The 17,128-nt window shown below is 32.6% G+C and overlaps 1 protein-coding gene across 1 annotated transcript in view; it reads right to left on the minus strand.

Moving 5' to 3' along the window:
- Nucleotides 1–17,128, minus strand: part of LOC139523270 (uncharacterized) — a 73,652-nt gene that overhangs the window by 35,488 nt on the left and 21,036 nt on the right. The window contains exons 9-15 of the mRNA XM_071317134.1: nt 13,207–13,490; nt 12,581–12,639; nt 11,082–11,356; nt 10,578–10,876; nt 4,250–4,314; nt 2,834–3,099; nt 2,012–2,319 (exon numbers count right to left, since the gene is read on the minus strand). Coding sequence (XP_071173235.1) covers nt 2,012–2,319; nt 2,834–3,099; nt 4,250–4,314; nt 10,578–10,876; nt 11,082–11,356; nt 12,581–12,639; nt 13,207–13,490 — 1,556 coding nt within the window. The remainder of the gene's footprint in view (nt 1–2,011; nt 2,320–2,833; nt 3,100–4,249; nt 4,315–10,577; nt 10,877–11,081; nt 11,357–12,580; nt 12,640–13,206; nt 13,491–17,128) is intronic.

Raw genomic sequence — 17,128 nt, forward strand, 5'->3', positions numbered from 1 at the left:
CTGCATGGAAATGAGATGTGATAAAGCTTATACAGCTGAACACCAATTAACTAAGGCCTACCACTAATAGTTCCCCTTGAACTGACCCAATCACAAATATCATTGACCTACCACTAGTTGTTCTCCATTAACTGACCTAATCACAAACTAATACATGTAAAATAAGTTTCAAAGTCAATAGACCAAGACTGAGGGTCCTAATCACAAACTAATACATTGTTGACGCCACCACCGCCGCTAGAAATAGCATACTAATGTCTTGCTTTTTTATGCCCTCAAGGGAAACAAAAATTTGTAAGGGTTCCGCGGAACCCAGTGTCTTGTCTACTTTTGCTGTTAATCACACACTCAACAAAAATGATGAAAAAAAGCAATAAAAATATTCCTCCCGATACTATCTTTTGATTGTCAGAAGCTTCTGTCCAAGATTGGTAAAAATCCAGGCTAGTTTAAGAAACTTAAAAATGTTTTAAAAACTTTAAATGCAGACTGTATGTAATGTTAAATGGAAGAAAAAATAAGTTCATTTATAAGTAAAATACGGGAAAAATTGATTTTTTTTTTTACAAAATTTACTTTTGGATACTATCATATGATTAGAAACATGCTTCTGTCAAAGTTTGGTACACATCCAGGATAGTTTAAGAGAGTTATGAAAATTTTTATTAAACCACAAAGTGAATGTAATGTTTCCTGGCAGAAAAACTAAGTCCATTTCTGTTCAGGTTTGGTACAAATCCAGGATAGTTTAAGAAAGTTATTAAAAATTTTAAAACTTTAACCACAGAATGAATGTAATGGTTCCTGGCAGAAAAACTAAGTCCATTTATAAGTAAAATACGGAAAAAATGGAATTTCATTTTTACAAAATTTACTCCTGGATACTATCTTATGAACATAAACAAGCTTCTGTCCAAGTTTGGTAGAAATCAAGGATAGTTCAAGAAAGTTATTAAAATTTCAAAAACTATAACCACAGAGTGAATATTTGTGGACGCCGCCTATAACACTGACAACTCCGACAACTCCGATTGAATGTAGGATCACTATATCTTGCTTTTTCAACTTAAGTTGAAGGCTCGACAAAAATCAGGTATATAAAATTCCTTGTGGTGATTGAGTCGATTCAAGAGGAAATAAAATGATGTGCTACTGCAAGTTTTTTGTCAATCAGGTGTCTGTTGACACAACAAGATGGCAACAAATGCCTAGAACCACAAATTCACATATATATCTATAAATGTGTTTCAAGCTGAAGCCAGACTGATTTGAAGACCCATTGGTGGCCTTGGTCTGTTTTCTTCTCCTTGGTTGGTATACTATTCTATTACATTGTACTTAAGTTTTTTCATGTTGAACATTAATTTGCTTGTCCTTTTTAAAAAATGTGGGGTTAATGACAAATTTGGTATTCCCTGTCAAATTTATTTACAACTTCTATCTTTTTTAACAGACAGACTAGTATGTTGACCTGTAGAGGTCATCAAATTTATGTGTATGCTTTAAAAAAAATTACACTGAAATTATTCTCAATAAAATTGTCTGTACATATTTTTGAAAAGTTCTTTTCGTGACCTAAAATTACTACCCTAAAAAATACTGCTTAAAAACTATATTTTTGGTCAGATATTTCTTCAAAAATGAATTCATTGGATGAAACATTAGAGGAATCAGATGTTAAGTAGTTGTCATCTGTTTATGTAGTTCATACGTGTTTCTAGTTTTTATATAGATAAGACCGTTGGTTTTCCTGTTTGAATGGTTTAACCTTACTAATTTTTGGGGCCCTTTATAGCTTGCTGTTCGGTGTGAGCCTAGGCTCCGTGTTGAAGGCCGTACATTGACCTATAACGGTTTACTTTTATAAATTGTTATTTGGATGGAGAGTTGTCTCATTGGCACTCATACCACATCTTCCTATATCTATATAATATGTTTAAGGAATTCAGATGTACTGAAAACCACTGAATGTTACAGTTTTTTACAGAAAGATTGATGACACCAAACATACCATAGCTTGATTATCTGTAAATCCAACACCGACCCATCCAAACTGTGAAGAACTCATTTGTGCTGATACAGTAAATGTAATCTCATCGGTCAGTCTGTTATAATTCCAGACTACAGAATTATAGCAAGTTCCACTCACACACTGCGCATATCTGTTACCACAAGGTACATTTGGTTCTGGTGTAGATTCAGGCTCTGGTGTGTTTTCAGATTCAGGTTCTGGTGTGGTCTCAGACTCTGGTACTGGAGTGTTTTCAGATTCTGGCACTGGTGTATTTTCAGTTTCAGGTTCTGGTGTACATGGTGTAGCTAAAATGAAATGACAGACATTCTGAAAAGATATATTTTCAAGTATTCTTGGCATAAGAAATCCTCAAATTATTTTATTTATTCTTTCATTTATTCTTTTCAAACTTCAAATTTACTTTTTAATTCACATCTGTAAAATGTAAATGCAGACAGAGAATAGCATAGAATAAATGTCTCTAATAATGTAATCCTGAATAAATACATATAACAAGATTTGACACATATACGCTCCATATAAAAATATCTCACAGACAAAAGTTTAAATGGATTGACCAATAGGAGATTAATCTGTGGAAATGTTATATTAGCTTTGCAACAAGAAGGCCTTAATTTAAACATGATCATTTTCCAGTTTTAAATTGACAAACACAAATATTTTTTTAATAGGAACAGTGTTGAAAATTTTGTCAGATATCAACTTTTATTAATGTTTGAATCACTGTTTACAATAAACAGCTTGGCATTTGGCACTGTTACTTGTCTGTCCTTAAAGATCTTAAACATAAAAACTTACAAGTATTGATACACTTTTTAGTTGGAGAAATAAATCGGCGATCATGTTTGTTTTTAGGTTCGTCTGTACTTGTATCATATGCACCCCCAGAGGCTAACAAAATGTATGGACATTTTGTATCTGAGAACTGATAGTCTGTGGTATCATTGGTAACTCTCTTTCTTTTGAAGGTGAAGGACACTGTAGTACCATCATAACTTCCAGCCAGTGCCACAACGTTCTGTATAGAATCTTTAACAGGTTTGCCATAACCATTTGGTGCTTGTCTAAAATTATGAAATAGAGTTAAAAAAAAATTCTGTGGGGTAAAAAAAATGTGTTTTTTTCTCTTAATTCAATTTTGTTGGGACTGATTTGTGTTTTTATGTAAATTACATAAATATTCTTTGTAGGCATATATTTTGTTTGGATGTTGACTTTGTTGATGAATCTATCCATGAAATAAACAAAATGTGTCCATAGCACATAGATACCCCACTGGCACTTTCATTTTCTATGTTCAGTGGACCATTATAAACTTGAGGTAAAAACTCTAACTTGGCATTGAAATTATAAACATCATGCCATGGAAACATGTGTACTACTAAGTTTTAAGTTGATTGGACTTCAATTTCATCAATAACTACCTTGCTTAAAAACTTTGACCTGAAGTGGGACAGACGGACATGCAGAAGGACAAATTGACAAACTGACAAACGGACGCACAGATCAAAAAACATAATGCCTCACCTTAGGAGTAAACACACTGATGTATCTTGATATGTCGTATGAGTGCCAATAAGACAACTCTCCATCCAAATAACAATTTATAAAAGTAAACCATTATAGGTCAATGATGTATCTTGCCCGCTTTATTAATTTTGATTGAATATTGCATTGAAATTCTCAAAGATGAAGGTCTAACTACATATATCACATATACACTTAACATATGACATTACATAATGAACCAAGAAAACAAGGTAAAGATACAATGAAAACTGACAAAAATTACCTTTAACCCGTTTGGAACTTAAGATAAAATTGAAATGAGCATTAGAAATTTAGAATATATGATTTTTTAAACCATGAAAGCATATGAACACATTGTTGAACAAATGGACTTTTAAAAGTATAAGTGATGTTTCCTTAATACATTGTTGTAGTTGCCAAAAACTTGATACTGTGGATACATTTATTTTCATTGGTACCAATTTTCTTGGATTGGGAAAAATTTGCATTTTCGTGGATATTTGAATTCATGATTTTGCCAAAGTCTGCATACAATCTCATAGAAAGTTTGAAATTGATCGAACATTTAAATTCATGGTTTACTGGTATCCAAGAAATCCATGAAAATTAGAATCTCACCAATAATAGTAAATCCACAGTATATCTACGATAACATTAGACATAACACATTAATCATCAACTTACCGATCTCTAATAACATACGAATCATCTGCTTGGTTGTAGTAACCCATGTAAATATCTGCATTGGACTAATAAAACAAAATATAAATAAGATTAATCATTTTTGTGATTAATTAGATTAAAATGATTCCCCTAACTCCAACTCCCTTACAAATTGACTGCTATACTACCTGAGACTTCTCCCCTTTGAAGCTAAATGGTACATAAGAAAATTGAAGATTTATTGCGAACCCCATCTTAGTTTTCCATAGATTCACCTGCAAGTTACCTGTCGATTTAAACTTTTGGCAGTTCTATTGTCCCATCTAACAAATACAACAGGTATTGTTCTCTGTGTAGTTTATTCACTGGGACCTTTAAATTTCTTCTAGGAGAAATATATCACTCATTGATTAATTTACCTGACCAAAAAATTATCTTCTTTTTTATTGAAATACTTCTAATAACTCACATAAACTGTATGCAATATTGTATTTATTCAATATTATCATTAATATATTTTCAATCTGTTCAATATAAAATCTGGTTTAATACTAAAAAGTTTATTTCAGACACATTTTTTAGTATTTTCCAATGAATTTACATGTTTTTGTTGTTGTTCATTTATAGACTTATGTTTATGAAGACCTTAATTTAAAAATAATAATATTCAAATTTTTATTTATCAAACTCACAAAAATATTGAATATTTGATCAGAAATCAACTTTAAATTTTTGAATCAGTATTACAAATGTAATATTGAACACATTAAAAACGAGTTACTCCAGGTATCGAATAAATACAACACCACATGCAGTTTTGTGAGTCCTTACTTAGTATTGGTATAAGTATTTTTTCTTCATTGACAGTTCAATTTTTTGTTCAGGTAAATTAATCAATGAGTGATATATTTCTCTTGGAAGAAATTTAAAGGTCCCAGTGAATAAACTACACAGAGAACAATACCTGTTGTATTTGTTAGATGGGACAATAGAACTGCCAAAAGTTTAAATGGACAGGTAACTTGCAGGTGAATCTATGGAAAACTAAGATAGGGTTCGCAATAACAACAGTTTCTTTTCAATAGTATACTATTCACAAATAGAAATTTTACCTCTTACCATAAACATAACAAACTGTTGTCACAGAGAAAAGTCTTGTTTTTTGTAATTTTGATTATGCAAATGTTGAAATTAAAATAGCTATACTTTAACATGTTACATAATTTAGGCAAGTATTCAACGTTAATGAAACATATTGACAGAGGTATGTGGTTAATCAATCTCCATGTAAATGAGATGTGCCAATACTAATTCATTGATACCAAATAGCATTGACTTATTACAAGTCATTCCTATTAAACAAACCTAAACACAACCTTTAAAAATACAACTTGTAAATCAGTCAATTAACCATGAAGAGGGGGTGGAGCTATATAATCTCCACAGAAATACTTGTACTTTCAAATGTCAATTAATTTGCATACCAAATATCATTGACTTAACATTTGCAGTTTATCTTAAACTGATCTCATTACAAAGTAAAACATGTAAACTAAGCAAAAGTTTCAAAATCAATAGACCATGACTGAAGGACAAGGCTAAATATTCTGCATGGAAATGAGATGTGATAAAGCTTATACAGCTGAACACCAATTAACTAAGGCCTACCACTAATAGTTCCCCTTGAACTGACCCAATCACAAACTAATAAATGTGAACTAAGCAAAACCTCCATGGAAATAAGATATACCAATACTTATACAACTGCATACCAAATATCATTGACCTACCACTAGTTGTTCTCCATTAACTGACCTAATCACAAACTAATACATGTAAAATAAGTTTTAAAGTCAATAGACCATGACTGAGGGTCCTAATCACAAACTAATACATTGTTGACACCACCACTGCTGCCAGAAATAGCATACTAATGTCTTGCTTTTTTATACCCTCAAGGGAAACAAAAATTTGTAAGGGTTCCACGGAACCCAGTGTCTTGTCTACTTTTGCTGTTAATCACACACTCAACAAAAATGATGAAAAAAATCAATAAAAATATTCCTCCCGATACTATCTTTTGATTGTCAGAAGCTTCTGTCCAAGATTGGTAAAAATCCAGGCTAGTTTAAGAAACTTAAAAATGTTTTAAAAACTTTAAATGCAGACTGTATGTAATGTTAAATGGAAGAAAAAATAAGTCCATTGATCAGAAATCAACTTTAAATTTTTGAATCAGTATTACAAATGTAATATTGAACACATTAAAAACGAGTTACTCCAGGTATCGAATAAATACAACACCACATGCAGTTTTGTGAGTCCTTACTTAGTATTGGTATAAGTATTTTTTCTTCATTGACAGTTCAATTTTTTGTTCAGGTAAATTAATCAATGAGTGATATATTTCTCTTGGAAGAAATTTAAAGGTCCCAGTGAATAAACTACACAGAGAACAATACCTGTTGTATTTGTTAGATGGGACAATAGAACTGCCAAAAGTTTAAATGGACAGGTAACTTGCAGGTGAATCTATGGAAAACTAAGATAGGGTTCGCAATAACAACAGTTTCTTTTCAATAGTATACTATTCACAAATAGAAATTTTACCTCTTACCATAAACATAACAAACTGTTGTCACAGAGAAAAGTCTTGTTTTTTGTAATTTTGATTATGCAAATGTTGAAATTAAAATAGCTATACTTTAACATGTTACATAATTTAGGCAAGTTGTTTTACATGTATTAGTTTGTGATTAGGTCAGTTAATGGAGAACAACTAGTGGTAGGTCAATGATATTTGGTATTGACATATCTCGATATTGACGACTTCAAGTCTAAACCTCCTGATTGCACTTGTGCTAGTTCCCAATTCACATATAATCCTGCTGGCCACGTTATTACCGGTGACCTTAACATTGTTAATAACACTTCTCTACGAAACGTGTTATCGAAAGGTCCGAAATATCGTGAGCCTAAATCCATCAATTGGAAACACAACTTTAAAATTTTGATGGATTCCGTAGAGGATTATGCCAGGCAATGGGCTAAGCGCGAGAAGGAAGACGTAGACACTCTATCCGAATGGATTAAGGCAGTGAGGTCGTTAATACAAATCAGAATTAAGAAACTGAATGGGTCCATCAATGCCCATGCTACGTCAATCTTCAAAGATCCAAATGTTGCTAAACACCTATCTGACCTCCATGATGAATATGTTGTTGTCCCCGCAGACAAAGCCCCAAATAACATCGTTTTTATCTGTAAAAGTCATTACATTAATTGCTTGATAAACGAATTAGGTATAGACAATTCACTTGGAAACCCAACATATACCCTCACGACACTTACCAAAGAGGAAATCCTGGATAATCATAGGTCTGTTCTTTGTTCCTTTGGTATTTCAACCAAAGATGAAGAACTGGATCTTCCATCACTGTATTGGATACCTAAACTACATAAGTGTCCTTACAAACAACGGTATATTGCTGGGTCTTCCAAGTGCTCCACGAAACCCCTTTCTAAATTATTAACATCCATTTTATCAGCAATCAAAGACGGGCTTCAAAGTTATTGTGAAACTGCCTATTCTAGAGGTGGCGTGAATCAGATGTGGATACTTAAAAATTCCAAAGATCTTTTAGAGTACATACAATCTAACTCTCTTTCATCTTGTAACAGTATTAAAACATTTGACTTTTCTACTCTTTACACAAGTATTCCACATTCCAAACTAAAAGACAAATTAAAAGAGTTGGTATTACTTTGCTTCATAAAAAAGAATGGCCAACGTAGATACAAGTATCTTGTCTTAGGGAGGGATAAATCATACTTTGTAAAGAACCATTCTGATTCAAACAAAAAATTCTCTGAAACCGATATTATCAAGATGCTTGATTTCTTGATTGACAACATATTTGTTACGTTCGGAGGACGTGTTTTTCAACAGACTGTCGGCATCCCAATGGGAACAAACTGTGCCCCTCTACTTGCTGACTTGTTTCTTTATTATTATGAGGCTGACTTCATGCAGGAACTTCTTAGGAAGAAAGATAAGAAGTTAGCAATATCCTTAAACTCTACTTTCCGCTATATAGATGACGTTCTTTCACTAAACAATTCAAAATTTGGTGACTATGTGGATCGCATCTATCCCATCGAATTGGAGATAAAGGATACTACAGATACAGTTAAGTCGGCTTCATATCTTGACTTACATCTAGAAATTGACAATGAGGGTCGGTTGAAGACAAAACTTTACGACAAAAGAGATGATTTCAGCTTTCCAATTGTGAACTTTCCATTTCTAAGTAGCAACATTCCAGCAGCACCTGCATACGGGGTATATATCTCCCAATTGATACGATATTCCCGTGCTTGCATTTCCTATCATGATTTTCTTGATAGAGGGTTACTGCTCACAAGGAAGCTATTAAACCAAGAGTTCCAAATGGTGAAGTTGAAATCATCCCTTCGTAAATTTTACGGACGCCATCACGAGTTGGTTGACCGTTATGGAATAACCGTTTCACAAATGATATCGGATATGTTCCTTACGTCGTAACTACAATCCCCTTCCCTTTCATGAATTTGACCTACCGAATTAGACTATTTACCGGATTTGTAATCACATAAGCAACACGACGGGTGCCGCATGTGGAGCAGGATCTGCTTACCCTTCCGGAGCACCTGAGATCACCCCTAGTTTTTGGTGGGGTTCGTGTTGTTTATTCTTTAGTTTTCAATGTTGTGTCATGTGTACTATTGTTTTTCTGTTTGTCTTTTTCATTTTTAGCCATGGCGTTGTCAGTTTGTTTTAGATTTACGAGTTTGACTGTCCCTTTGGTGTCTTTCGTCCCTCTTTTATAAGTAAAATACGGGAAAAATTGATTTTTTTTTTTACAAAATTTACTTCTGGATACTATCATATGATTAGAAACATGCTTCTGTCAAAGTTTGGTACACATCCAGGATAGTTTAAGAGAGTTATGAAAATTTTAAAAACTTAAACCACAAAGTGAATGTAATGTTTCCTGGCAGAAAAACTAAGTCCATTTCTGTTCAGGTTTGGTACAAATCCAGGATAGTTTAAGAAAGTTATTAAAAATTTTAAAACTTTAACCACAGAGTGAATGTAATGGGTTCCTGGCAGAAAAACTAAGTCCATTTATAAGTAAAATACGGAAAAAATGGAATTTTATTTTTACAAAATTTACTCCTGGATACTATCTTATGAACATAAACAAGCTTCTGTCCAAGTTTGGTAGAAATCAAGGATAGTTCAAGAAAGTTATTAAAATTTCAAAAACTCTAACCACAAAGTGAATATTTATGGACGCCGCTGACAACACTGACGACTCCGACAACTCAGATGGAATGTAGGATCACTATATCTTGCTTTTTCAACTTAAGTTGAAGGCTCGACAAAAATCAGGTATATAAGATTCCTTGTGGTGATTGAGTCGATTCAAGAGGAAATAAAATGATGTGCTACTGCAAGTTTTTTGTCAATCAGGTGTCTGTTGACACAACAAGATGGCAACAAATTCCTAGAACCACAAATTCACATATATATCTATAAATGTGTTTCAAGTTGAAGCCAGACTGATTTGAAGACCCATTGGTGGCCTTGGGCTGTTTTCTTCTCCTTGGTTGGTATACTATTCTATTACATTGTACTTTTTTCATGTTGAATATTAATTTGCTTGTCCTTTTTAAAAAAATGTGGGGTTAATGACAAATTTGGTATTCCCTGTCAAATTTATTTACAACTTCTATCTTTTTTAACAGACAGACTAGTATGTTGACCTGTAGAGGTCATCAAATTTATGTGTATGCCTTAAAAAAAATTACACTGAAACTATTCTCAATAAAATTGTCTGTACATATTTTTGAAAAGTTCTTTTCGTGACCTAAAATTACTACCCTATAAAATGATGCTTAAAAACTACATTTTTGGTCAGATATTTCTTCAAAAATGAATTCATTGGATGAAACATTAGAGGAATCAGATGTTAAGTAGTTGTCATCTGTTTATGTAGTTCATACATGTTTCTAGTTTTTATATAGATAAGACCGTTGGTTTTCCTGTTTGAATGGTTTAACCTTACTAATTTTTGGAGCCCTTTATAGCTTGCTATTCGGTGTGAGCCTAGGCTCCGTGTTGAAGGCCGTACATTGACCTATAAAGGTTTACTTTTATACATTGTTATTTGGATGGAGAGTTGTCTCATTGGCACTCATACCACATCTTCCTATATCTATATAATATGTTTAAGGAATTCAGATGTACTGAAAACCACTGAATGTTACAGTTTTTTACAGAAAAGATTGATTACACAAAACATACCATAGCTTGATTATCTGTAAATCCAACACCGACCCATCCAAACTGTGAAGAACTCATTTGTGCTGATACAGTAAATGTAATCTCATCGGTCAGTCTGTTATAATTCCAGACTACAGAATTAAAGCAAGTTCCGCTCACACAATGGGCATATCTGTTACCACAAGGTACATTTGGATCTGGTGTAGATTCAGGCTCTGGTGTGCTTTCAGATTCAGGCTCTGGTGTGTTTTCAGACTCTGGTACTGGAGTGTTTTCCGATTCTGGTACTGGAGTGTTTTCAGATTCAGGTTCTGGTGTAGCTAAAATGAAAGACAGAAATTCTGCAAAGTTATATTTTCAAGTATTCTTGGCATAAGAAATCCACAAATTATTTTATTTATTCTTTCATTTATTCTTTTCAAACTTCAAATTTACTTTTTAATTCACATCTGTAAAATGTAAATGCCAACAGAGAATAGCATAGTATAAATGTCTCTAATAAGGTAATCCTGAATAAATACATACGACAAGCTTTGACACATATACGCTCCATAGAAGAATATCTTGCTTGATGATAGGTTACACTATAATCTCCTGATGTTGTCTTTGAGACGTCGCCACCATAGGCAAAAAGGAAATAAGGACAATATGTGTCGTTGAACATAACATCAAATGTGCTATCACCAGTGTTCCTCTTTCTTGTAAAGCTGATGGTGGCCATACTGTTGGTGTAACTTCCCTGGACATCTTTGATATTCTGGGTAGGATCTACTGAAGGAGTAAATCTCCCTGTGGCCCATCTGTTCATAAAAGTATATTGTCATTACTTCATAAAAGTACATTGTCACTATGTGCCCGCTTAATGAATTCTTAGAGACATACATGCATACCCAAATTATTGCAAACAACTTATTTGACCTATTTGTATATACATGTACAGTAGTGAACTGATGATAACTTTTGTTCTCTACAGTTTGTCTATGACAGTTTTCAAATAATGGGCAAAGCACTAATTAAAATTGGTCTAATACTAGTATAAATATTTATTCTATAATTTTTATAAGAAGGCAATTGATGGTTTAAAACCTATGAAACCGTAAATTAAAAAAAATTAATGCATATTATTTATAACAAAATGGATAGTTTGCACTATTAGACTTATGTATACTGTAAATTCGGAAATTATTGCGAGGATTTTATTATTTTGAATAATGCGACAGAGTTGTAAACGCAATAATTAAAACTTAAATTACATTTTGTAATATTTTATCTGAATTAAGCAGGACTTTTCTCAAAATAGTAAAAATAAAATCACATTTAAATTTAAAATGACAAAATCGTAATAATAAATGCATGCAATAATTTCTGAATTTACAGTAGATACATTTTTCAGAAAAAAATTCTTTAATTTGTCCACATTTAGAAGAAGTTTACTCTTTTTTAATTGCTTGCCTCCAGGAAGCAATTTGAAGAAATATTTTCAATATGAAAGTGACCTAAGATTGACCCTTCTCGTAAAAACCTGGTGATCGCAATACGCATGGATCTGTCACTGAAATAAACTATTATCTGATTGTCCATGCTGTACACATGCTCAATGCCCATGCTTCTTTGTTGATTGCTTATTATAAGGTGACAATCTGTAAACTACGGCTTCAAAGCACGACAAATAATGAGCTGCCATATTTTCACATCATAACAGACAGAGAGAAAAAAAATGACGATAATATGACATGTTTGCATAAAAAATGATAAAATCGTGCACAGAAGACTAAGTTTATGATATATACATGCATTGGTTCAAGAATTGGATAAACATTTTTTTTCACCAGTCACTCGTTTTGTACATCTTGTTTTACTGTATTGCTGCTGTTTAAATTCTTTGTGTACTTATTTTTCTCAAGCTATAAAAATAACATCTAGTCAATCTTAATTTTTAATGAAACTAATCTAAAAACTAAAGAATCAATAGATGATTATTTTGAGCCCCAAAAGATACAGAGCTTGTTCAATGAGTCCAATACCTGTCCGATACTATTGCTTGTCCATTGTCAATCCATCCCATGTACACATCAGTTGCAGGCTGAAAGAAAAGTAATATATTATATCATTTTGAATACAGTTGTTAAGATTTGATTTACACCTTGGACATGTAATTTATGGAGAGAGCTTTATAGGTTGTACCTGATGCTCAATCATTTTTACCTCTAAATGAATCAGATATGTTTAAAATCAAATAAAAGAAATAAAAACAAAATATGTTAAATAGCAACTGCGTTATTCTTTTAAAGATTAATTATCTGTGTCTACCTTTGAAAAGATAATACAAAATATAATATCAAAAAATAAAAATTTCATTATAAGTTGCTGGACAATTCAAAGATTGTCTATTGTAAAACTGCTTGTTTATAATCTACATATACCGTTTTTTTTAATACTGAGGTGGGGGAGGGGGATCATTGGGTAGTTGTAACAATAAAATAATCCTCATACCATGAGTCCAGCAATCTTTGAAAGGGTAGGCTTTTTTTACAAAAATAATGTTTGTCTTAAATAGTGAAATTCTATGTTATTTCTTCGGAAGAATTTTTTTTACAACTACAAGGTACACAAATTCACAAAAAACACCAACTAAATGCTCATGTCTCACCATAACTTTGTCATCAGAGAATCCAATGGCCACCCACTTAGATTGTGTAACCATTGCAGACAATGTAAATTTGATTTCATCTTTAGAGGCATCATATTCCCACCGAGCATGGTAGTTACATTGATCACTGTCACAGTTCTTCCATCTCCCACCACAGGTAGTTGGCTCTGGTTCAGGTTCACGTGATGGCTCAGGTTCAGGTTCATGTGTTGGTCCAGGCCCAGTTGTTGGCCTTGGTTCCACTCCAGGAATATGTGGGAAATATTGACATCCAGATCTAAAACCTGAAATAGAAAATAAAAATAAAAATTGTTTTTGCAATTCTGTGAAATTCAAATAAAAATATTGTTAAAACAACTCAAAAAGATGAGCGAGGATAAACATAGGGAGATTTTTTGTTGACAAAGGGGGCAGGAACTTTTATCACCATCTCAGGTAAAAAGAGTCCAAAGAGGGAGATTTCAAATTCTTAATTTGTTAAAAGGAATCTCCCTTCTATACTTCTATAATTTTGTTTTAAAGGAAAACAAGTAAAACAACAAAATAAAATCTTTCAAACTAATTTGGCAATAAACATCCTGAAATATTAACTCTTCCAAAATAATGCACTACACACATCTTCAATTTATGATATACATACCAATGTACTATGTAAACAACATCATTCAATCAATCATAACATAAACTTTAAAAGGCTCATTATATAGTTAAGCGTTTGTTGATGTTTGATAGCAAGAGTGAATCTCTATTAGATTAAATGTCAAGATGTGACCTTGATCTGTGACCACTGAGCTTGAACTTATTAAAATGTTTAACAAAGATTGCATGCAAGACTGAAGCTGTTTGGTAAACTATACAAGAGTGTTACAAAAGAATTGAAACTCTTCTTAGTAAATATGAAAGGGACAATAAGAAACAGAAAAAAATATCTACTATAAGCTCCATTTGAAAACAGGCATAACTTGTTTAACAAATATCATAGTTTTATAAAACTAGAGGCTCTAAAGAGCCTGTGTCGCATCTTGGTCTTGTGCATATTAAACAATGGACACGGATAAATTCATGACATAATTGTGTTTTGGTGATAGTGATGTGTTTGTAGATCTTTCTTGTTGCTACAATTATCTCTATCTATAATGAACTTGGTCCAGTAATTACAGTGGAAAATATTTTCTAAAAATGAACAAAAATTTATGAAAAATGTTAAAAATTAACTATAAAGGGCAATAACTCCTAAAGGGGTCAATTGACTATTTTGGTCATGTAAACTTATTTGTAGATCTTATTTTGCTGAACGTTATTGCTGTATACAGTTTATCTCTATCTATAATAATATTCAAGATAATAACAAAAAACGGCAAAATTTCCTTAAAATTACCAATTCAGGACAGTAACCTAACAACAGGTTGTCCGATCCATGTGAAAACATCAGGGCAGATAGATTTTGACCTGATTAACAATTAAACCCTGTCAGATTTTCTCTTAATGCTTCGGTTTTTGAGTTATAAGCCAAAAACTACATTTTACCCCTATGTTCTATTATTAGCCGTGGCAGCCATTTTGGTTGATTTGCCAGGTCACGCCACACATTTTTTAAACAAGTTACCCCAATAATGACTGTGGCCAAGTTTAGTTTAATTTGGCCCAGTAGTTTCAGAGAAGAAGATTTTTGTAAAAGATTACTAAGATTTACGAAAAAATGGTTAAGAATTGACTATAAAGGGCAAGAACTCCTTCAGGGGTCAACTGACCATTTTGGTCATGCTGACTTATTTGTAAATCTTACTTTGCTGAACATTATTGCTGTTTACAGTTTATCTCTATCTATAATAATATTCAAGATAATAACCAAAAACAGCAAAATTTCCTTAAAATTACCAATTCAGGGGCAGCAACCCAACAACAGGTTGTCCGATTCATCTGACAATTTCAGAACAGATGGATCTTGACCTGATAAACACTTTTATCGCATGTCAGATTTGCTCTAAATGCTTTGGTTTTTGAATTATAAGCCAAAAACTGCATTTTACCCCTATGTTCTATTCTTAGCCATGGCGGCCATCTTGGTTGGTTGGCCGGGTCACGCCACACATTTATTAAACTAGATATCCCAAAGATGATTGTGGCCAAGTTTGGATTAATTTGGCCCAGTAGTTATAGAAAAGAAGATTTTTCTAAAAGATTACTAAGATTTACGAAAAATGGTTAAAAATTGACTATAAAGGTCAACAACTGCTAAAGGGGTCAACTGACCATTTTGGTCATGTTGACTTATTTGTAAATCTTACTTTGCTGAACATTATTGCTGTTTACAGTTTATCTCTATCTATAATAATATTCAAGATAATAGCCAAAAACAGCAAAAATTACCTAAAATTACCAGTTCAGGGGCAGCAACCAAATAACGGGTTGTCGGATTCATCTGAAAAATTGAGGGCAGATAGATCTTGACCTGATAAACAATTTTACCCCATGTCAGATTTGCTCTAAATGCTTTGGTTTTTGAGTTATAAGCCAAAAACTGCATTTTACACCTATGTTCTATTTTTAGCCATGGCGGCCATCTTGGTTGGTTGGCCGGATCACGCCACACATTTTTTAAACTAAATACCCCAATGATGATTGTGGCCAAGTTTGGTTTAATTTGGCCCAGTAGTTTCAGAGGAGAAGATTTTTGTAAAAGTTAACGACGACGGACGACGGACGCCAAGTGATGGGAAAAGCTCACTTGGCCCTTCGGGCCAGGTGAGCTAAAAATACATAAGAATTTTCAGTTACTTACACAAGATTATACAACTGACACTGGATATTAATTTATATAAAACTTTTCATAACTATTCTGGAATCTTTTGATTTAAGAATAAGCATTTACATTTTTTTCTTTAGAAACCTTTACATCCAAATAAGCATTATAAGTTACATACCAATTTTGATGACTTAACATTCAAATTATTTATATTACAGATTGATTGATTATTTGTTTGCTTAAAGTTCAGTGGCAAATATTTCATACAGGATAATACCCAGGACATCAATTACAAGGAGATATTGGTTTCAAGTTAATTAGACAGTAACTCGAAAACAACAAATGACAAAAACACATCTAATGGTCATATTGTCTTTTAACAGTAGACAAGTGTCTAAACAATGTATAAAATTCAAAATTCCCAAGAGTCAGAGCCATCAACTAATTCTGTAGAGATCACCAATAGATCGGCCATCAACATTAAATCCCCTATACCACAAAAAACATGTAGATAAGGATAACAACTGACAATGTTCCTAACTTGGGACAAACACCTGATTAGTTGGCTCAAATTAGCTTTTAAGATCTCAACACCATCGCAAATAGGATGTGGTATAATTCACTAGAGACCAAATGACATAAAAGCTAACAACTACAGATCGCCTTATGGAATTTAACAATGAGCAAAACCCAAACTGCATAACAAATTATAAGAGGCCCTGAACCTTTTTATTAACACTATTTTTATTCCAATAAGTGGAACACATAAAAGGTACCAAACAGAATGTACATTACAATCAGTACACAATTTTTTTCTTTCAAATGCAACTTTTACAGAGACAAGTTCAGGTTCATAAGGAGATTAAAAAGTAAATCAAATTCCCACACTATTTTCTTATTGCCAAAAAATGAACTATTTGAATGAGTATTAAATACCTCCTATACAGTTGATATTCTATATAGGACTTACTGCACATAATTCTTTTCTATACTTTAAACACGATTGTTACTATATTTAAAGTATAATATTACTCATCGTAAAATTAAGCACTGTTGAAATTAGAATATGTTAATCTTGTGTACATCTCTTTTTTATTCACAACAGGTCTTTTAACATTCCTATCATAAACCGTGACATGCACTTTTAACCTTTAAAAAAAACTTTGGATTTCTACA

Source organism: Mytilus edulis, chromosome 1 (assembly GCF_963676685.1).
Source record: "Mytilus edulis chromosome 1, xbMytEdul2.2, whole genome shotgun sequence".
NCBI lineage: Eukaryota > Metazoa > Mollusca > Bivalvia > Mytilida > Mytilidae > Mytilus > Mytilus edulis.